The sequence below is a fragment of the Pseudomyrmex gracilis genome, unplaced genomic scaffold, assembly GCF_002006095.1.
Source record: "Pseudomyrmex gracilis isolate BER0280 unplaced genomic scaffold, ASM200609v1 scaffold_0, whole genome shotgun sequence".
In the NCBI taxonomy this organism is placed as follows: domain Eukaryota; kingdom Metazoa; phylum Arthropoda; class Insecta; order Hymenoptera; family Formicidae; genus Pseudomyrmex; species Pseudomyrmex gracilis.
Genome location: NW_018020584.1, coordinates 28,408 through 49,692, shown reverse-complemented (window position 1 = coordinate 49,692; position 21,285 = coordinate 28,408). Strand labels below are relative to the sequence as shown.

The window sequence follows — 21,285 nt, the reverse complement described above, 5'->3', positions numbered from 1 at the left end:
ATAAAATAAAGCTTCTAGATTTTATTTAAAATATATTGCATGACATTATAACTCTTGTTTTGTATCCGGTGAATAAATAGCCATTGCGTCGTGGTGATATTACAATTGCATATTTCACTTTATCTTGTCTCTAAAAACTAGCTGAGACTTTACTGGTTTGTTGATTTTTCCGCTCGTAATGTAATGTATGCAAAACGAAAACTAAAGAGAAAAAAAGCAGAAACACTTGCGTACATTTAGCAGAAACACTTGCGTACATTTAGCTTGCGCACTGACCCCGAACGGCAATCTTATCTCTGGCGAGAGAGATGTGTAGACAGTAACCCACCTCTCTTCTGTTCCGGTAGAATGGAGATGTTCGAATACGTTGAAAAGTTGGCGCCAGCTTGAGAAATCTCGCAGTCGTTTCTCAGTTGTCCGCTAGTCCGGAGCGTGCAAGTAGAAAACCTGTTGTTTTTCCGAATTATCATCTACGTTGAATAACCGGCTTTAGAAAATAAAAGCATCAGAAAGACCAAGACTTGTTTTATTCGTCCAAGTTTTTGACAGTGTACACAGTACAAATATATTAAAAGCGTCTTTTCAAAAGTAAAAAGATTTACGATAAGACAGAGAAAAGCAGACGAACTCATCGTCGTCACAAAAAATCAATAGAAGATAACATAAAAGAAGATTGCGATCTGATTATTTTACGAGGACTAGAATTGTTCAAAGTTAAAAAAAAAAAAAAGAATAAGATGCGAGGAGAAAAACGTCTAAGTAATTTTGTATATTAATCGTTAACGCTAGCGAGCACAATCGAACTTTTCGTGACAGTGAAAGCGGTGAGGAAAGAAAAAAAGATCAGTGCTGCCTCTTTAACGATACCTACTCGTATTTACGAAAGAACGAGTAAGAAGAACGTCGAGACGCAAGTCAGTGCTCCGTTGTCGAATTTACTGTAAGAAATTTGCATTGTTGTTCGTACCATTATTGAATGTCACGCGATATTAAAGTGCAAAAGTTACTGATAACTTAAAGGAAAATCCGCATCACCTAAAAAGAGAGGTAATAAATATGACTATTGAAAGACTCGAGGTTGTAAACAGATACGTAAGAATTTGATGTAAAAACATCGTAATTTTTAAAAACTATTTTTCTGCATCTTTTATCTGCTAATCTAATTATAATTTAATCTAATTATGATCTAATTATAATTAATTATAATTTAACGCTATATTTACAGAAATTATATATTATTAAATAGATATTTAAAAGTTATATATTTTGTAAAAAATGTCCCTTTTTTGCTAAACTTTGTGTAATTGGCATTAATATTTACATCAAGTTTGTATATTTGTACATTATTTTACTATCACTTTTCAGTAACACATAAAATATGTTTATATTATTTAGATAAAACAAATATATCAGCTAAAGATTTTATCATATCATGTTTTTTACAAAAAAAAGTCTATACTTACTGCGCAAAACATATTCACCAAATATTGATTCAATTTATATATAGCATTCAGTGCGAACAAGTTTTTTGCTAACGTTTTCACATGACTAAAAGTTGTAACAGTATATGTAGTTTGCAGATTTTATCTACATTTTCTCTATTAAATTTTATTATGCAATTTCTACAGTGAAAGTGTCTATAAGGCTAGAAAGTATAGCGTTTTAACTAATTTATAACATCGACAGAAATCGTATGTAGAACGCATATAAATATAACATACATATGATATTAAATTCTTGTTGATTACATCTCAATTCAAAAGTGTGCATTGATGTACTGATTGATTTTATGTAAATACTTTAATGTTTTAACAAGTTAAAATAAATTCCTAATTATTTTGCTTCTTTGAAATACAAAAAATATCTGCAGCTTATTATAAAACATGTTTCATAATTTTACAAAAAAACCTATATGAAAGAAATATTATAAATAAATGAGAGATGTTATTCTTTTTCGTTTCTTTGTATTTTGAGTAGCTATGATGCACCTTGTTGCAGATTCACGATGAAATCCGAACCGGTCTTATTATTACGAATTATTATACCGTTCTTGCTTCTGGCAGAATGCGTGAGCATTGAAAAATTAAAGGGCATATATTCGTGGAAGACTTTGGAGTTTGCTTTCTCAAATGAGCATACGAGAGAACAAGCTATACGAGAAGGTCATTTTATTCCTGGAGTACCAGTGCCAATTGACGTAGATTTTCATCACAGAGGTTGTAAACAAAGTTTTTTTATTCTTTATGATCTCAGACGCCTACTATGTACTATCAAAATATTGAGATCGTATATTAAATAACATTTTATGTATTCACTCTTATTATTAAAAATATGTTTTAATGTTTATAGTTTACTTATACAGTTATATATTTTGTGATTTTATTGCTTTCTGATACACAATTTTTATGAATATAAACATATAATTTGTAAAAAATATTATTAATTTTCTCGTTGTTTTCACACATACTATCTTATTTATTGAAATAAAATTGAAATAATGATTGACAGAGATTGATTTGAAGATTATTGATTTGCATAATTTTCCGATGGTAGATTCGATCATGATCTAATAGTTCACGCTAGATTGTTTCAAGTTTCTTTATTATTTATGTACTTTGAATAATGAAACTTCTTAAGTAATAAAGATTTTTTGCGATAAGACATTTTTGCATAATTTCTTCGGTGTTTCGCTTTAGTTACATCATTCTTACATAGTTTATCTTCATACTGTGTTTTCTATATTATGATTTTTTTTCTTTAGAAATTTTTCAATCAAAATTGTTTCACAAATTTGATTAAGTTCCGTTTGCTTTCTTAACGTTCGTTTTCTTGCTTAACACTGAATAAAATCAATTTAATGTATGCGCAGCTAAACAAGGGTCTGTAGTTTTCGTGTCGATACCAAGAATTCAAAATGGTGTTCCGGTCACTCTCGGTTACGTCACAGACAACGTTTCTGCTGACGGAAATCCACTAATTGCACCTTATCCGAACTGGGATTGGAACAGATTAGGACACTGTGACGCGATCACCAGTGTATTCAGAATGCAGGTAACGACAAAAACTTTTAAATTGCTAATTTATAAGCAATACAATCTGAACACACGATCATTGAATCACAAAACAATACGTACATACGATACAACTGGATTTACAAGTATTATAAACTTAAAAATTTATTTTATTATCGGAATTTACATCTATTTATTCAAAGACGTATCTTGGGTGATGATACAATATGCTTGTATGGAAATAATGTATTCATTATTACACCTAAAATACAAATAAAGATTTGAATGTTGTATACACAAGAAGTTTCTTATAAATAATACGATATAAATTATCGTACTTATTAGCATATTGACCACGATACTGTGAGAGAGCGTGCTTTTTGATAGTGCTGTTTTACACTTTTAAACATGACTTAATTATCATTATTTACGACCCAAAATATTTTGTTGATATTTTTTGATAATAAAGATTTAAAAAAATAAAATCAATTTTTTTTTTTTTGATGTTTTTTATTTATTGTCGAGTTTTCTATCATTCTTTCGAATTTCATAACATAAAATGTATTAATATTTGTTTACAGTAAATTATATACATGATAACATAATGAATTAAGTATAAACTATTGTGCATTTAGGAATTAGATAATTATATTGTGTTAAAATTTTGAACTATTTTTATTAACATTTATTTTATTATTGTGTCATAGAAAGTTAATTTTAAGTCGATTTTTATAATATATATAATATATAATATATAATATACAATATATGTACAGGGTGTTTGACAATTACTTTAGCATCTCTCGTAGGCAGGTAGAAAGAGTAAAACTTAGTCGAAAAGTACTGAACTATTTTTTTATTACATAAAACAAAAAAATAATTATTGAATAAATCAAGCCAATCAGCGCTGACCTTTAGCCGGGCGCATGTCAGTGAGCCGCGCGGAGCGCTCACGCACACAAGCGTGGTTCACTGACATGTGCCTGGCTAAAGGTCGGCGCTGATTGACTTAATTTATTCAATAATTATATTATTTAATCCTCTATTATATGTAATTAAAAAAATGGTTCAGAACTTTTTGACTCAGTTTTACTCCTTCTACCTGCCTACGAGAGATGCTAAAGTAATTCTCGGACACCCTGTATATATACATGTATATAGATTTATCTAATATTCTTTATTTTTTTAAGCAAAGATATTAAAAAATATTAACTATAGGATAAATATGGTCACAGGTGGATTCGTGCGACCGATTATGGGTTCTTGACACAGGTAAGCTTGAAGATCGGCAGATCTGTCGTCCGCAATTGCTGTCGTTCTCACTGCGTACGAATAAGGTGCTGAGTCAGTACAAATTTCCCGGAGAGCAATTTAAAGATGATTCCTTGTTTGTTACGCTTGCGGTCGACATTCGCGATGTTGACGATAAATGTCACGATACGTTTGTCTATATCGCGGACGTGACCAGATTTGGACTGCTCGTGTACGATCATCGCAATTCCCGCTCCTGGCGGATCACCAATAATCTGTTTTATCCCTATCCCTCTTATGGGACCTTTCATATTAATGGAGATACATTTGATCTAATGGATGGTATTCTGGGACTCGCTCTGAGTCCCTTGAAACAGGACGGTGACAGAATCTTGTATTTCCATTCTTTGGCTAGCAGAGTCGAAAGTTGGGTTCCCACGTCTATCATTAGGTAAGAAGATAGGCGGCTATATGTTTATCAGAAAGTTAATTAGTTGTTTATCACATAGTTAAAAAGTTGAAAAGTAAAAATACTAGTCTTTGTGTGTTTTCAAATTTTTTTATATGCACAATATAGAGTATTTTTGACCGCATTTATTAATAAGAAAAGATTCTCATACTAGCAGACAGAATACGATAGATATAATGAAATAAATAATATTTAAATAGTTTGTGTGTATGTGTACATATATATATATATATTTATTTAGACACTTCAGCCTATATGGCCAAGAAGAGGGTGTGTATGTGTACATATATATATATATATATATGGGTGATTCTCAAAAAACATCCATATTTGTGTCCCTTCAAAATAACTTTTTTGTATAATACAATTTTACAATTACAATTTTATAATACAATTTTTATTTTTGTATAATACAATTTGTATAATACAATTTATTTTCTGACCGGCTCTATTAGAGAGAGAACGAGAATATTCTTTTTTACACTATTTAACTATAAAAGGCTTTAAAAATCATTACATAAGTAGTTTTGTACAAGTTCAGCATTAAATTGTAATCTCCGTGGATGTCCCCATGCAAGAACTGCATATATTTCCGCCTTTTTAAAATTATTTATTAAAATCGTTATTAGTTCTGTGCAGTCATAATTTTACGTATACTAAAATAAGTAATATATTACGTGGAAAAAGAGTAACATATCGCATACGGCTCGATGTAACAAAGTATTAAATTATGTCTCTTAATTTTCGATAAATTGTATATCTAAATAAATAAGTCGACCTTGTCAACGTCGGAATGCTCGACGACTGCATGTACGGTTTCTAAACATACTATTACGAACACGCTTTCGCTCAGAGGTCAAACTACACGCATGTTCACAATACCAAGTATTTTGACTAACGATGTATATCGCGTACATTAAGGTATTAAAAACTTCGTGTGTCACTTGTCTCCTGAACAAGTTATTACTAAAAGTTCGTTTCTGGGCTTAAATTACAAGTTCTTTATCAATCTATTTATAGGTAAGTGCATTTATTTTAAATGTTACTTATTGTATAAAATAATTTAAAAATAATTAATTTTGTAATCTCCGTGGTATATTGACATAAAAAACATAGATAAGTTTTTTATATTGCATAGTTACGTATTCATATTACGAATAGTGACTTAAAATGGTATGAAAAAACATAATTCATCGCTTTCCGTTAGTTTAATAATAATTTTTTATCAAAACTGAAAGTTGAAATTTACTCGTTCACAGAGAATCACCCATATATATATATATACATATATGTGTGTACACATTGTAACGAAATGTTCATTATTATCCAGGAACTACAGCCTCTTTCGAGATCACTCTGATGCTGCACCAAGGTCGTTCCGATCGTTCGCTATGGAAAGGTCGTCACAATCAGCCGCTCAAGCTATGGATCAGAATGGGGTTCTCTTCTTTGGTCTTTTATCAGATCTAGCTATCGGATGTTGGAATAGCATAAGTTACCCCGAATATGGTGGCACCAACACCGAAGTCATGGTTATTAATCCCGATACTTTACAGTTTCCGTCTGGATTAAAGGTAGTCAGTTATCTTAACATAATTTTTTAATAATATAGATATTAGACAAGAGAATATATAGTAAATGTAAAAAAATGTAAAAAATCGCGATATACTGTTCAATGCACAAATAACAAAAGACCACGAAAATATTAACTAAAGTTCTATAATAAAAATAGTTTACAATTTTCTGCAGATATAATAAACTGCAGTTTTTATATTTATATGAAACAAGATATAGAAAGATATACATTTTATTAAACATTATTTAAATATTTTTATTTTTTGTCTTGAGATTTTCTTCCTAATTTAAGTAATCAATAAAGTAATTTTGTTGCAGATTATTACTACTAAAAATGGTCGCCAAGAAATGTGGGTTCTTACATCATCGTTTCAGAAGTTTATGACCGCAACCATGAATTCAAACGAGACAAACTTTCGGATACAGGCTGGTTATGTAGATGAGTTGATCCGTGGAACTAAGTGTAACGGTGCGGGGCGTCTTCACAATCACGATTACGAAAGGCCGCTTTTTTCCAAGTGAAAATTGTGGCACCACGGGGAGTTCGACGATTCGCGTTTTCATGCGGTGAAGTCCGTCAATTGGCGTGAATATCCGGAATTATTTGAGGAATATAAATCTTCACCATCACTATCGTCATCATTTCATTCATTTCCGAAATTCTTTACTCGACCATTTTTTTTTCCCTGGATTGTAAAGTCGAGTTATTATGATCACAAACCGATCGAGTATACAGTCGTTGTCGACCACGATTAAAAAAAAAGAAAACAACTTGCGCAATACGCGTACCTTAATTTTCTTGATATCTGAAAAACAAACGATACTTTTTGTTGAAATGTTTTGTTGGAAGATTTTATAGAATTTATCAATTTAGGGAAAAAGGTGTAGTATCAAGCGTACTTGCTCGTGGTGCCAAGTCTAGCTTCTACAAGTACAATTATTTATTCTGATATAGTATATGTAATTCGGTGTAAATGATCAACATTGTTGAGTAAAAGATTAATTTTACCTCGTTCCTAATAAATATTTTCTTACTTTTATTGACAATAATGTACAAAAAACATTAAATTGCGCATACATTTTAGACTTGTATTATATTTCATATTATATATTGTATTCTATGTACACATTTCTAGTGCGCTATATATCCTATTATTATTTAATAAACATATACGTACGCATATCATTTGTTGTATCATAAAAACTATAACTATATTAGGATTTTATTATCTTTTTATTGTTTTATTAAAATCACTTATGTAAATGTTTTTTCTTGAAATTGGTTGTGTGTAATTTAATAAATATTACTACCAATAGAATTGACTAATAGAATTTGACTTTAAATATTATTTTCAACTTTTTCAACTCTGTAGAGAATATATATCTATGTAGAGAATAGAACTGCATATGTGATCTACTTTATTCAAGTTTCCTCTTAAATAATTATCATTTTTTTGAAAAGAAAAGAAAACCTGTTAAAAAATCAAGTTTTTATTAGCAAAATCTATATTTTGCTAACCTGAAAGTAAACATTCAGTTTAGCAAAATATAAATTTAATATATGCAAATAAACATAATATCAATACTTTTATTGCAATATCCGAATAAATACATTGCATAAAGTGAACGGAAAGTATTAGAAAATATAAGTTCGCGGAAGCCAAACATTTTTAAACTTGCACGTGTAATAGACCATAACATATGGCTGTTGTGCACGAACATAAAGTTTTAATTTCAAGATAACATAACATAAAAGTTTCAAAACTCGCGTTTTCTCTAAGTACAGTTTTAAATTTAAAGTAAAAATGCGTTTGCAAAACGATGTTAGTACTTACAAAGGAAATAAAATTGTTTAGACGCAGAACATGCGTCTATATGCAACGTGCGTGAAATATTATATCAGAGATTTAACAAAAGATACAAATTTATTAGGTGAAAACACAACTGCAGTTAATAAGATAATGTACAGTGTGTGAAAAAGAAATTTCTGATCATCTGTTTCTGAACAAGCTGTTTCAGAAAATTTATTTTTTACATAATTAGCGATATCTTCGTACCATTTTATAATACTCTTATATACATGCTATACATTACATGTATAAAATACGTATAATACATAGATTGTGCAATTATGAGTTTTCAGTATGAGTTTCCTATACCTCGTCGATGATTGGCTGAGATATTAAATCAGAAACGCCGAATCACGGTACAGCAGAAGAAGTGGAGAGGGTTTGTGGTAAAGGGCACACACAAATAGTGAAACTTTGAGCAAAGAGTTACAGTATGTATCACACGAGTGTTGAAGCAACAGTAAGGTGCTCCTCGCGTTAACGTAATCGCGTGTTTCAAATAATTGAAGTACTGCGTTTATACCTTTATACGCAAAGTTGCACCAACAATATTATCTTCAATATTATTTCAATATTATCTTAAAAATGAAAAGTGTAATAAACATCTTCATATGTAAAGGCATTAACTCATCTGTTAGACATGCGCATTATATTGCAATCTGACAATAAAAAAAAAAAAAAACAAACAAACGATATAATATCTAATAATTCATTCACTTTATCTGTTGGTTATAATAGATTTATTATAATAGTGCGCGATAACAAAATTAATATATAATTGCCGATAAACGTTGCTGAATATTTCATTATTTATGTAAAGTACCATAAATTTGCGTGTTGATTGTGAATCTAATAATGTGTTAATTGTGAATCTAATAATGTGTTAAGCGTGCAGTCTCATTATTTTGAATATTAATACAGCTTATAAAATGTTCGGAGTCGGCCGTAAGAGGAAGTAAGTGCGAAAGCGGAAAGTATTTTTAATCTCCGATGGAAAGTTTAGCATTTATGCTAAAATCGAAAGTCCCGCTTCGTTTGCTGAACGAGTCAGCGGAACGAAGTGCTGTTTCAGAAAGATATAACATAGAATTCGATCTTATTACTCGTGTTCCAATGAGAGAAAGAACGCATACGCGAGATGTTTTGACGACCGTGAGTTTGAATTGCGAAATGTAGCTAAAGAAATGTGCCTCGTCGCATTTAATCAACTGTTTTTCAATTTCAGCAATACATATTAATTAAATTTTTTTTTTATATTTGTGTTCAAATCAGTGTGAAAAATTGTAATATAAATATTAAGTAGAAGTAAAAGAGAAAGTAAAATATGAAAAATGTATCTTTTGAAGTTCTAAAGTTGTTTCTCGGGCAATTATATATTGCACAAAATTATACTTTTTTTATAATTGTAAATTTTCAATTTTCTATGCGTTCTTTTACGTATAGTAGCACATTATATAATGTAGTTCTAGCAACAGGTTTTTTACCGACCCTACATACGGAACCACAAAAGTGGTTAAGGTATTGACGTAATTACTTACTACAACGCGACGTTTTGCTGAATGAAAAAGCATACGCTAACAGTTGGACAAATGAGGGTTACGAAAATTATAGCTTACGCCACTCTTGTATGTCTTATTATTTCTAAAAACATTTAGATTGAAAGTACAGATTTGAGAAATTTTGAATTAGACAGTTATTTTGTCTTTTTTAATAACAATAAATAAAATAAATAAAATATATATATATGTAATATGTATGCAATAAGTATTTTTTATAAGACATAAGTAAAAGATTTCTGTGCTTTAATATTATAGATAATGTATATACATATATAAAACTTAAACAGAAATTAACTTTTGATATAAGATGTTGTTTTTTCTACATACCATATCAAATATAAAAAGATGCTTTTTGTGTTTACACATGCTTGTAAAACTTTTCAAATCGTTTGCAGAACAATTAAATGTTTTTACCGGATTAACATAGAAACTTATATTATATAGTTTTTCTGTGTTACCCAATGTTCCGAGAACGACGTTTATAATCCGGCTGTGACTGTAATAGGATTATCTGCCCGATAAGCGGTTACATCTCGGCGATCTCGACTTTCCTGACGGCTTAATTACCGTTTTTGTCTAATCGATTCACAATATTATGACCTCGCCTCGTCTCTAGACTTGCTATGACGAAAAAGAAGAGAAGCATCGAAGTAGAGAAAAGCGGATGGTATCGACAGCTACGGATACCCCGATGGAAACTGAATCAACCCGATGCCTATGTCTACGTTTCCCCCGATTACACTTTTGACAACACCAGAAAGGATTCTAATTCTACTTATTATCATGACTTCCGAGACCGCAGAATGCTTCAGCAGCAAGATCAGCCGCGCAGCAATCGTAAGTTTTCTAGTATCAGCATAGATCTGTAAAATGTCAGATGAATCAATCGTGTATTTAGTTCTTATAATTCAACAGCTAAGTTTAGATATAAAAAATTAAGACATTTAACACATTAGTTTTATATGCACTATCTACATAAATTTTAGAGCACAATGTACACTTCCTAAGTATTAACTTTTGTCACTTTTTATTGATTGTAACAATATATTAAATTAAATAAAAACTATTTATTTGTTTATGTTTAAATTGTCCCTAATCAAATCGCAAGGAAATACTTCATATCAAAAATGATTTTAAATCGCAGAATTAAAAGATGATAATTTCAACGAACGTCATTAACATTTTTATCAAGATGATTGCTTTTTCAATCAGTTTTAAAATTGTTGCGTTTCGTGCAAAGCAATTGAACTACGAGAAACAAACGTAAGATCCGCATTGTTACAACGTTGTAAAGTTCAAAGAGAGAGTTTTACTGTGTGCGATAACAAAAATAAACGACCAGTGTCTCCTCGTAAAAACGTAATTATCATGCTTGCTAAAGCTATAAAGTGAACCACCTTCCACTAAAAATGTTCGTAGTCAGTAGGACAATTTTTTATTCTCACAATGCGTTACATATATATATACACACACATATATATATACATATATATAGATAAAGTTCGAGAATTTTACGTTGCAACATGCACGACAATTATATATGATGACATACAAATTCTACATTACAAAGGAAAAGTAATAAACCAATTCTATCTACCACAAAAAATATAGACGTATTGATACATTTTTTAATAAAAAGTTGTAATCAAATAATTTTCTAAAATTTGACTAAATATATAATAGCAAGAAAAAACGTAACAATTTTTATTTCCAAACTTGTGCGCAATAAACTTTACATGAATTTTGTGAACAAAATTTATTTTTTGTGCAATTTGCTTAGTGTCGCAAACAAATAACTATTAGAAAATTTAGACTAGAAAATAAAATATTTTATAAATGGAATATAATGTAACTGCAGTTTTTTTAGTAACAAAATGGTATAACAAAAAATTTCATGGTTTAATAGTAAAAATTCTAGAGGCTTATGTGCCGCTTTTTTTATTGCAAAATTGTGTATGAACAGAATCGATGCGCATTGCTTGTGGGCTCCTGGATTCGCGATGCATTACAAAGCAGATGCACGATTTCCCATGAATCTATCTGCCAATGACCTATACCGCACTATAGAACACGAAGTCATAAACGAGAGGGAAAATCATCTTCTGGAGAAGGGATTTGCCATTCTCTTCTTTCGTAGGATCTAAGACATACTTACAATCCGGATAGTGAATATGGTAGTCGCGTAACATCTATGGTGCCATCCCGAGCACTCGTCTTTCTCGCACTAGAGATCTCTGACAGTCGGTCGTTAGCGCGAAAACGATAGCGCGAAGTTTAATCGCAACTTTCGAGTCTTAGAATCAAATTAATACACATCGAAGAACGATAATAATCATTGCTTGAAGTAAGTAAGAACGTTGTGCGATCTCATCTTAGTAAATGGCTTTTTCGCTTTGATGTTTATGCGTCAGAAAATAATGCGCCGCTTTCAAACTTTATCATCGTATGGTTGTCACATGTCGACATATAATTAACATTTAATCGAGCACGTGGTACTTCAATCGAATATCGATGTTCATCTAGCAAATGCAAGATAATCATCGATACCCATTTACCTCAATAGAAGAACTGACGTTGCCGTATAAATGAGCATATAGTATGATGCTGCAAAAATTGAATTTCTAATGATATTGGACGCCATTAAAAGCAGTAATACTTTGTATGTTGTTTGTTCATTTTTATAGAGAGATAATTTTATTAATTTAATTTAATTTTTTATTCTAGTCTTTTTGTTTCACATAACAATGTTACAATAACAATATATAATGTATATAAAATGAAATATATATTTTTAACAGAGGAGATACGCTTCAAAAATTTCTTTCACATAGATATGGCGAGCATGATGCCATGGCTGGTGTCAATGTTGCTCTTGAGTGCTCCAAAATTTGCCGCTCAAACAGGTCCCAGTATCTTATCCAGAGAACTTCAAGCACCTGCGTTGCCATTAACTCCGTCTATTTCTAGTTCACAATTTTCTTCGATACACGTAAGCAAAACGCTGTAAATAAAATAAAATTAAATCCAAAATTATTAAAAATTGAAATATCTCTATATTAAAGAAAATTACACGATTTTTATAACATATATATAAAATGTGATATATCTTATAAAATGTTATATAATCGACAGACTGTCAATTACAAAGGTCCTGTATCATCTTACGCACATACTGGCACAAAAAATTGTGATTCTCATGAAAATCCACTGGAGAAAAAATCAACCTCATCCACAAATGTAGGCAATATTTACGGATCGCTATCGCGACATCATGTTGCTATATCCAACTTGGGAAGAAGCGATAATTTGAGACCTACTGCAAGAGCTATTGACATATTTCACACGGATCCTCATTCAATCAATCAACTGGACTTTCATGGTTTCGGCGATGTTTTGAAGCCGGGATACATTGTAAATGATTATGTGGGACCTGCTATGGAACTTGTAAGTAACACTTTTTGTTAAAACGTCAAAGACAAAAATGTTCTCGCAGTGTGTTTCGCAATATGTAAATATACATCAGCAATCTTGTATTAAACGTGTATCAAAAATAAGATACATTCGAAGAAGTTTGTCAATTCACATTTAAGCTACTATTAATGTATATAAATTTTTATCATTCTTTTATTAAATAATAAAATTTTTTAATTATAATTTTAATAATATTTTTAATTAACATTAATATTAATATTTGTTGTGTTACTTTACGCGATATAATTATAATTTAAAATAGCTATAATATCATCAATTGTAAATAGTTTTGTTCCTTAATTATATTATTTTAAATTAATTTATCGTTATCATTTTTAACAGATATATGCTTGGTCCACAATTGATTTTGAGTTTGAGACTATCGATGCACGAGACAATGCCATATTCGAAGGTGATTACGTAGCGGAAAATAATTTACCTTTAGGCCTAGACGTTTGGCGTGACAAAGTTTTTATCACTTTACCAAAATGGAGATCTGGTATACCAGTGACCCTGGCTACTGTTCCAAGATATTCGAAAACAAAGAGTCCCAAATTGAAACCGTATCCTAACTGGCAATGGCATCAAGCAGGTATTTTTTTCTTTGGTGTTTTTGTTAATTAATTATCATATCTCTTGTAAAAAATTCTATAACTTTTTTTATAAATATATTTAGATTTAAATTGGATATGTTTTATGTCTAATGAAATATGATGAAAATAAAGTAAGTAAATAAGTAAATATATAAAGATTTTTCTTATTTTGTTCGATAAATGATCGTCCGATCTTCCGCTTTAGAAGATATTGAAATCAGTTTCTCATCAAACAATGTAGAAGTATTAAGAGTACCGGGAATATCAGAAAAAGCAGTACGCAATCGTTTTCACGCAATCGGGAAAGTGTAGAAACTGAGTAAATAGGTTTCTCATGAATTGTCTCGCAATGATAAAATAAATTCGTCTTATTATTTCCTGTTCACTGATTCAAATAAACAAAACTGCTCTATTAATGCAGAGTGAACGCAATTTTTTTATATAAAAATAATAGTTACAAATAATAAAAATAAATCAAAGCGCTAAATACGAAAAGTTTAAAATATTTTAAGATATATTGTCTTTTGCATTCAACTAATAATATATATATAGAATTTTTTGCAATATTTATGACGTATATTTATTATAAACTTACGCACTTAAATGCAGTTAAATATTATAAAAGAATAGCATATTTTATGTATGTATCTTTGTACACACTGTTTTAGGAAACTGCGAAGGATTAACGTCAGTCTTTCGAGTCCAAGTTGATGAATGCAATCGGCTGTGGATCCTCGATTCCGGCAAGACGGAGCTCGCCAATAGATCCAAACAAGTCTGTCCACCCGCCATATTCATCTTCAATTTGCGCACTGACACCCTCATCCGGAAGTACACCTTACCGAACGAACAGATCAAACAAGACTCTTTGTACATCAACATCGCAATAGATATTAGAAACAACGATTGCAGCTCAGCAATAGCCTATCTGACTGACGTCTGGCGATTCGGTATCGTGGTATACGATTTCTTCAAAGACTCCACTTTTAGAGTCGAGCATCCCTTCTTCTATCCCGATCCACTGGCGACTAGATACGAATTACATAGTACAAAGTTCCAGTGGACCGACGGAATATTTGGAATCGCGCTCAGTCCCGTGGACATTTACAATGACAGAACGCTGTTCTTTCATCCAATGTCCAGTTTCCGGGAGTTTGCCGTGTCCACGTCGGTTTTCAGGGATAAGAGAACCGTGGATCGTAACTCGGAGAAGTTTATGCCTGTCGGAAAACCAAGGGCCAAGGACTATGGTCATTCTTCCGGATCGGCAATCGATAGAAACGGTGTGATGTTCTTCAACATGGTCACTAGGGACTCTGTGTGGTGCTGGGACACCAGGAAAGAGTATATTCCGCAGAATCTTGGAGTGATTGGAACCAGTAACGTGTCGCTGGTGTTTCCAAATGATATTAAAGTGGATCACGAAGCGGAACAGAGTGTGTGGCTGATCTCGAATCGATTGCCGATGTATCTGTACGGAACTTTGAACAGTGGAAGTATTAATTACAGAGTATTCAAGGCAAATGTCAAAGAGGCCGTCAGAGACACCGTCTGCGATCCTAATTATGTAGTTCCAGACTCGGATCCGAACCTCGATGATACATGTTAAAAATTCTTTTTTCATCTTTTAAATTAACATTCGATGGATAAGTTGATGATGACTTTTTCGATATGATCAGAAATATCTTTCATGTCTAAGCAATAAAACATAAAATATTGAACTTTTTTCATACAAATCTCTTTCTATATTTCTTATTTTAAATGTATTTATTATCATATCGCTGATTGTGTTAATAAGACAATATGTAACGTTAAAAGAAGTGCAATAAACAAAGATTTTTAAAAATAATAATACAAAATATAGTTGATTTAATATTTTTATTTTTGTAAGCCTCCTGACAAAGTAAATAATACTTTATTATTTAAGTGACATTTTTAGCATATTTTTAGCATTATGTATATAATATATGTATATTTTTATGTTTGTAAAAAAATCTGATTAGAATAAAATTACTATATAAAAGTAGTGCATTTTTGTACGTAGATGCGGTTAATTTATAATAATCATTTATAAAAATTATATAGATATGATATATAATTTGTATCATAGATATGACCTCTTTTTATCAGACATGACATGTTACATGTAAATATTTAAAACTTGAATATTGATGAATATAAGCTAAGAATAAGATTGTATCAAACTGTTGAAGTCTATAAAAAAGAGGACATTCCAGGCGGTATAGTATCGTCTGAAAACTCTTCCATTAAACTGCCTTCTTCCCATAAAATCTGAGTTTCTGACTTGTCGTCTTTCTCGTACGTAGAATAAAAACTGTCATCTTGCATTAGTTGTTCTGAATTCATTTCGAAAAATCCAGTCGCCGGGATTTCTTTCGTTGTTTCATAAAAATCTGTAACTTTATTTTCACTTCTTGCAACATCTCGTGTCTCTGTTGCAAACTTCACATTATCAAGTGTCCAAAATTGTAAATTTGCATCGTCATTTGCTTCTGAATTTATTGACCTGCTGTTTTCATTTTTTATCATAACTTTGTTATTTAAAAGTTGCGTCGGTTTTTGAAGATTTTCGTCGCTCGATCTCACTATTGATGCAAGGCAATTTGATTCAATAAAGGATGACGGATGGGAAAAAGATAACTTCGAAGATTTCTCAAGGTTATGATTAAACATACTTATTTTGGCTTTATTGATTGGCGTATTAAGTAGAGTATTGTTGTCGTTGTTATTGTTGTTATTGTTAGTATGATTATTATCTGATAATTGCAATGTTGCATTATTATCAGATCTTTTGTGGAACAAATTGTTTTTATATGTGTTATTTTCAAAATGAAAATTGGTTTTATTTAAATATTTGTCATCTAGCGACCTAAGATGAAGATTATTTTGTTCTATTGAGTTAACAGATGATGTATTATCATCCGAATGATCATTACTTGAATCTAAAACTTGTTTACTTAAATCATCGATTATTTCGTCGATATTCGCACTTCGATCTAACAAACTTCTATCACGTTTAGTATCATTTTCTTCGTTAGAAATTGTATCATTTGTACTGAAATTTTCAGGCCGAAAATCATAGTCTAAAATCACGTTGTTCATTTCACGATCATCAAGTTGTTCACTCGATGTACAACCAAGAAAATTTTCTTCAACATCGATATTCCTTGATATATCAGTAACAAATTGAAATGGCGAGTTATTGATAACTACGTTTTCTTCTTCAAAAACGTCAAATTGAACTAAATTACTCGCTGTTAGAATATCTTCTTGAGGTTCGACCTCCGAGTTTTCTGTACTTACAATTATATCCGATTCAGGAACGATCTGTTCCAGCTCGATGGATATTGCATATGAATTTCGACTACTTTCCTCTCCAGTAACACGATTATTATCGGCGTTGTCATTATCGATATCGACATTTGAAAACAATAAACATCCAAGACCGTCATTTCGTCCCATCATCTGGTCAAAATCAAGACCGAACAGCGTATTCTGATCTCGCACAATAACCTCGTTATTCACCCGACAGACAAAATTCGTGCTCAAGTCTTGTCGTCGCCGCAGTGCGACGGTCGAGAAAGACTCGTTAGTTGTTGATTGAGCGTGCCGGAAAATCCTCGTTATGATCTCAGGCTTGAAGAAAAAAGCACTGTGCAACATGCTGGCAGTATTGTCGTCGACAATGTCGCGTTGTCTTTCGCGAAGTCTCTCGTTTGATACCTGACTGCGCAAGTTTTTGTTTGCTAGCACAATTCCTTCGGGATGAACAGTCCACTCAATGTTTCTTGTGATCTCTCTGAGATTTAGTCTGTGTCGTCGTCTTGCAACACGATCGTTTTCCTCTAAACTGTTTGCGTTTTCATGCGTTTCCAATGAAGAACAATTCACATTTTCTTCGTGATTACTTTCTGGAAAATGTTGATTAGTTCCAGTTGAGACTTTAACATTTTCTTCAGAGTTCGACAATGTTCCGCTCTCCTCTTTTTTATCTGCTAAAAACGTTAGTTCATCACGAAATTGTGAAGCGATCGATTCTTTGTTGGATTGTTCGCAGCTTGGCGACAAATTATGTCTCTTTATCGTTTCCATCTCTTGGTTATCGCGCAGCAAAATAAGATCTTCATAAACTTGTCTCTCCGGTGCGTTTAGTTTTTCCATCGATTGTTCGCAATTTAAATCACGTTTTTTTTTTGTTTCCAGTCTTTTTTTATCTTCCAATAAAGTTAGTTCATTGTAAGCTCGTAAAGCTGTCCGCTCTATCGCTTCGCATTTCTCGATCGATAATTTTTTCGGTGATAAAACGCGTTTTTTTCTCGCTTTTTTATCCTTCAATAAGGCAAGATTATTGTCAGATATTAAAAGCTCTGCCTCGTGTTCTTCAGATTTTACATAATTCTTTCTTTTTAGCGATATTCTATTGTAAACGGAGTGCAATTCGACCGATCGGTTGTTTTCTATTCGTCCGATTTGTTTCATTTTTGACCGTACATTTGAAGAATCATCAGATTTATCGAATATTTCAGTCTGAGCATTTTGACAAATAAATCGAGATCTATCAGTCGCGACGAAATGCTTTGCGTATCCCGAAGGACGTGCGGTCTCAGCTAAGGATTTACTTCCCCAAGTATTCGGTTGCTTTCCGCACGATTCGTTCGATTTCTGAATCTGTTTTTTCAATCGGTATATCTCAGAATAATTCAAACGCGAATGTCCATTCAGCTTTTCTCTTCTTTGTGTATTAACACAAGATACAAAACGCTTGGCTTCTTTCTTGTCGACATCATCTTTGACATCTTTAACATTGTCATCGGCTGCAGATCCAATGCAGCTTCCGTTTGTGTACATAGCACGATGAAATTCGCACGATGACATTCTCAAATCTTTGTATCGTTTTTCTTTTCTATCATTGTTCGAATCAGTTGGCGTTAACTTCTTAGTCTCGACGTCACGAGAATGTTCTTTCTGATTATTCAAATCAATCCACTTCTCACGACTTGCAGAATTAGAGTCCAGTTTTGCTTCTGTTTTCTTCACAAGAGAAGTAGAGAGCTGGAAATTCATGTTTTTTTCATTCTTTGAAGGACATTGCACAAATTTTTCAGCTATCTCTGAATTCTCTATTTTTGTCCCTTGTAACATTGCGTTTTGATTGCATTGATATTTTGTTTCAGTTTTTTTTGCTTTCTTTTTCTCAATTAGAGTTTTTTTCCTGTCATCTTTCTCTGTCAAAGAATTTTTCACATTAACTTCCTTTCTTGAAGTACTGTTCGTTGCTTCTTTTCTATTGTTCGTTGCAATTTGTTCATTTTTCATGAATTCATTATTTATCTCTTCTTTTTCTTGTTCTAAGATAACTTCCTCCATCGCTTCGAACATTTTCTGAGATACATTTTGTTCGCTCCAGTAGAACGACTTCTCTTGTATCCTGGCGCGCGCGTCCATCACGTCCTCTGCAGTTACGTTTAGCATCTTCATCGACTTTTCAGCCGCGCTTAAGTTATTGGCGACAGAATCTTTGGAATTGTTCGACTCACGACTGTTGTCAGAGATTTTTGTCGACAACGACTTGGAAACTCGTAATTCAAAGTTTCCTCTACTAGACTCCATAGAAAGTGAGTTCAAGTTCAACAAACTCGCCGTACTTGCGTATCTGTCTCGTCTGGCCTCCGCTATAGCAAGCAATTCATCATCCAGCGAGTGACCAACTCTTCCGGGAACTTGGAAAATATCCGCTATGCTTCTTCGCGCGATTATTGTCAACTTGCGTAATTTCTCCGCTTTTCGCAACTGCATGTACCACTTGAGAGTTGTGTACCATTCGTAAGATGAAATGACTAAGAAGCAAATTAGATAATTTTCATGATTAAAGAGACATAATCTTTTAACACTTACGAATGTTGTGACTACATTTGTTTTTCGACCACATATTATGTAGTTCAGTTTCTTCTTACTTACCAATCCAGACGAGTTTCTCTACGATAAACTCAACGAATTTCAATGTTGGAACGTTTTTCTCGTACCACAACAAAGACATGGTGACAATAATAACGATTTCCAAAACATCTTGAATAAAACTTAATAACATCCATGGTATGAGCAAATATCGCCAGCTTTGCGCGAATATCGTGACGATATTGCTTGCACACGCGAAAATTTTAATGCGATCAATGACAAAGCGAACATTGGTAATCCACAACAGAACTAAGGAGATATTACTTTCATTTTTACTTGTATCATCAAAAAAAGGTCAAGTACAGTTTATCAAGCTATAATAAAAACTAGATATATATGTTTTTCGAATATATATATATATAAAAGATAAAATACTAACTTGTTTTATACCAGCTGTCCTTTCCGTCGTATTGTAGAAGTTGCAAGTTAGAAATGTTTTCCACCTCCGATTTTTCCCGTTCCCGATACCAGTTCTAAATAATACAGATCTGGTCAACGTGATACCAACGCAATAAGGGACATTATAAACGTACAAGTATTCACAATAACATATATAACTAAATTTATATTTTATAAGTAAAAAACAAAATTGCAATATATATATATATTAAATATATAAGTTTTATTCAAGATGTTTTGGAAGTCGTTATAGTAAAATTTTACATATCATAAAATATATATATGCTCTAAAATAACTTTTACAATTTTTATAGAAGTTTATAATTATTATATAAAATAATTAAGAGATTTTTTATTTTATAATTTTTACTTTAAAACTTGCTATGCCTAAGACGTTTATCAATATTATCTGCCATTCAAGACACGCTGACAGATATGTGCCCAGTCTAGACATGGTAAAGCCAGAAATCCAAGTCGAGCTTCAATCCTGAATTTATCTTTCGTCTTTATTGTCATTCTTGATGGAACATTAGAATTTTGAATTTGTTTGATAAAAATTCATGTAATAAAAGTTTATTTGATCTGACAGGTTAAGTAGACAGGACAACTGCTGCACATTTCGCCATTAATAATGTATAACGTTTCGAATGTTTTGTTTTTTCTTCGTTTTTTTTTAGTAAAAATTATATTACAAGTATACATATATACATATATGTATACACAAAATATATTGATTTAAAATTGTAAGTATTTTTGGCTCAAATTTGTTATTAAAAATTTATGAGAAACGATATGAAAACAAACTAAAATAATTATATTTTGCTATGTTAATTAACAAATGTGATTTGCGCCTGAAATTTTGCAAATGTTCTGTATTATGTTATATCAAAACTATCTATTGAATCTGTTTATATGTCTCAAACGGACTCAAAAATACATGTGAAAATAATGTGTGTGAAAATAATATATAAAATAAAATATCAACTGCTTAATATAAGAAGAGAAAAATTAATAGTGTCTGACAAGTACCTCAAATGCATGTAATAATAATGGTGCAAAAGAGTAATCACATTGTGAGTTATAAACACGAATTATTCAGTTCGTTATTTTTTAGTTCCTGAAAATGTCACA

General features: G+C 31.6%; 3 protein-coding genes across 7 annotated transcripts; 2 read left to right on the top strand and 1 right to left on the bottom strand.

Moving 5' to 3' along the window:
- Positions 1-375: 375 nt before the first annotated feature.
- LOC109863947 (protein yellow-like) lies at positions 376-7,489 on the top strand. The gene is made up of 6 exons (XM_020444663.1): positions 376-1,047; positions 1,999-2,216; positions 2,870-3,051; positions 4,247-4,713; positions 6,062-6,305; positions 6,625-7,489. Exons 2-6 carry the CDS (start codon positions 2,006-2,008, stop codon positions 6,826-6,828), a joined length of 1,308 nt encoding a protein of 435 aa, XP_020300252.1. The 5' UTR covers positions 376-1,047; positions 1,999-2,005; the 3' UTR covers positions 6,829-7,489.
- A 1,090-nt stretch (positions 7,490-8,579) lies between these two features.
- LOC109863930 (protein yellow-like) lies at positions 8,580-15,594 on the top strand. 4 transcript variants are annotated; one of them, XM_020444626.1, is made up of 6 exons: positions 8,580-9,111; positions 10,332-10,552; positions 12,547-12,704; positions 12,848-13,159; positions 13,529-13,778; positions 14,448-15,594. In XM_020444626.1, the coding sequence occupies exons 1-6, from the start codon at positions 9,086-9,088 to the stop codon at positions 15,386-15,388; spliced, it is 1,908 nt and encodes a 635-aa protein (XP_020300215.1). In that variant the 5' UTR covers positions 8,580-9,085; the 3' UTR covers positions 15,389-15,594. The 4 variants fall into 4 exon arrangements, with proteins under 4 accessions (XP_020300215.1, XP_020300223.1, XP_020300231.1 ...); XM_020444634.1 differs by lacking the exon at positions 8,580-9,111 and adding an exon at positions 9,125-9,308; XM_020444642.1 differs by lacking the exons at positions 8,580-9,111; positions 10,332-10,552 and adding an exon at positions 11,770-12,059.
- On the bottom strand, positions 12,675-20,762 carry LOC109863920 (MATH and LRR domain-containing protein PFE0570w-like). Of its 2 annotated transcripts, XM_020444612.1 has the most exons (5): positions 20,525-20,762; positions 20,135-20,228; positions 19,759-20,004; positions 17,104-19,637; positions 12,675-12,716 (listed from the first exon to the last, which is right to left on the bottom strand). In XM_020444612.1, the coding sequence occupies exons 1-5, from the start codon at positions 20,606-20,608 to the stop codon at positions 12,684-12,686; spliced, it is 2,991 nt and encodes a 996-aa protein (XP_020300201.1). In that variant the 5' UTR covers positions 20,609-20,762; the 3' UTR covers positions 12,675-12,683. The 2 variants fall into 2 exon arrangements, with proteins under 2 accessions (XP_020300201.1, XP_020300191.1); XM_020444602.1 differs by lacking the exon at positions 12,675-12,716 and having other exon boundaries at positions 15,842-19,637.
- Positions 20,763-21,285: the final 523 nt, after the last annotated feature.

What these genes read in the sequence shown, in the direction of transcription:
- LOC109863947 (XM_020444663.1), top strand. Translation starts at nt 2,006, where the DNA reads ATGAAATCCGAACCGGTCTTATTATTACGAATTATTATACCGTTCTTG. An exon ending in CGTAGATTTTCATCACAGAG is followed by an intron (nt 2,217 to 2,869) that starts GTTGTAAACAAA and finishes ATGTATGCGCAG; the next exon opens with CTAAACAAGGGTCTGTAGTT. An exon ending in AGTTTCCGTCTGGATTAAAG is followed by an intron (nt 6,306 to 6,624) that starts GTAGTCAGTTAT and finishes ATTTTGTTGCAG; the next exon opens with ATTATTACTACTAAAAATGG.
- LOC109863930 (XM_020444626.1), top strand. Translation starts at nt 9,086, where the DNA reads ATGTTCGGAGTCGGCCGTAAGAGGAA. An exon ending in CACAATTTTCTTCGATACAC is followed by an intron (nt 12,705 to 12,847) that starts GTAAGCAAAACG and finishes TATAATCGACAG; the next exon opens with ACTGTCAATTACAAAGGTCC. An exon ending in TGGGACCTGCTATGGAACTT is followed by an intron (nt 13,160 to 13,528) that starts GTAAGTAACACT and finishes CATTTTTAACAG; the next exon opens with ATATATGCTTGGTCCACAAT.
- LOC109863920 (XM_020444602.1), bottom strand. Translation starts at nt 20,608, where the DNA reads ATGTCTAGACTGGGCACATATCTGTCAGCGTGTCTTGAATGGCAGATA. An exon ending in TAGGCATAGCAAGTTTTAAA is followed by an intron (nt 20,229 to 20,524) that starts GTAAAAATTATA and finishes TGTATTATTTAG; the next exon opens with AACTGGTATCGGGAACGGGA. An exon ending in GGACAGCTGGTATAAAACAA is followed by an intron (nt 20,005 to 20,134) that starts GTTAGTATTTTA and finishes ATATCTCCTTAG; the next exon opens with TTCTGTTGTGGATTACCAAT.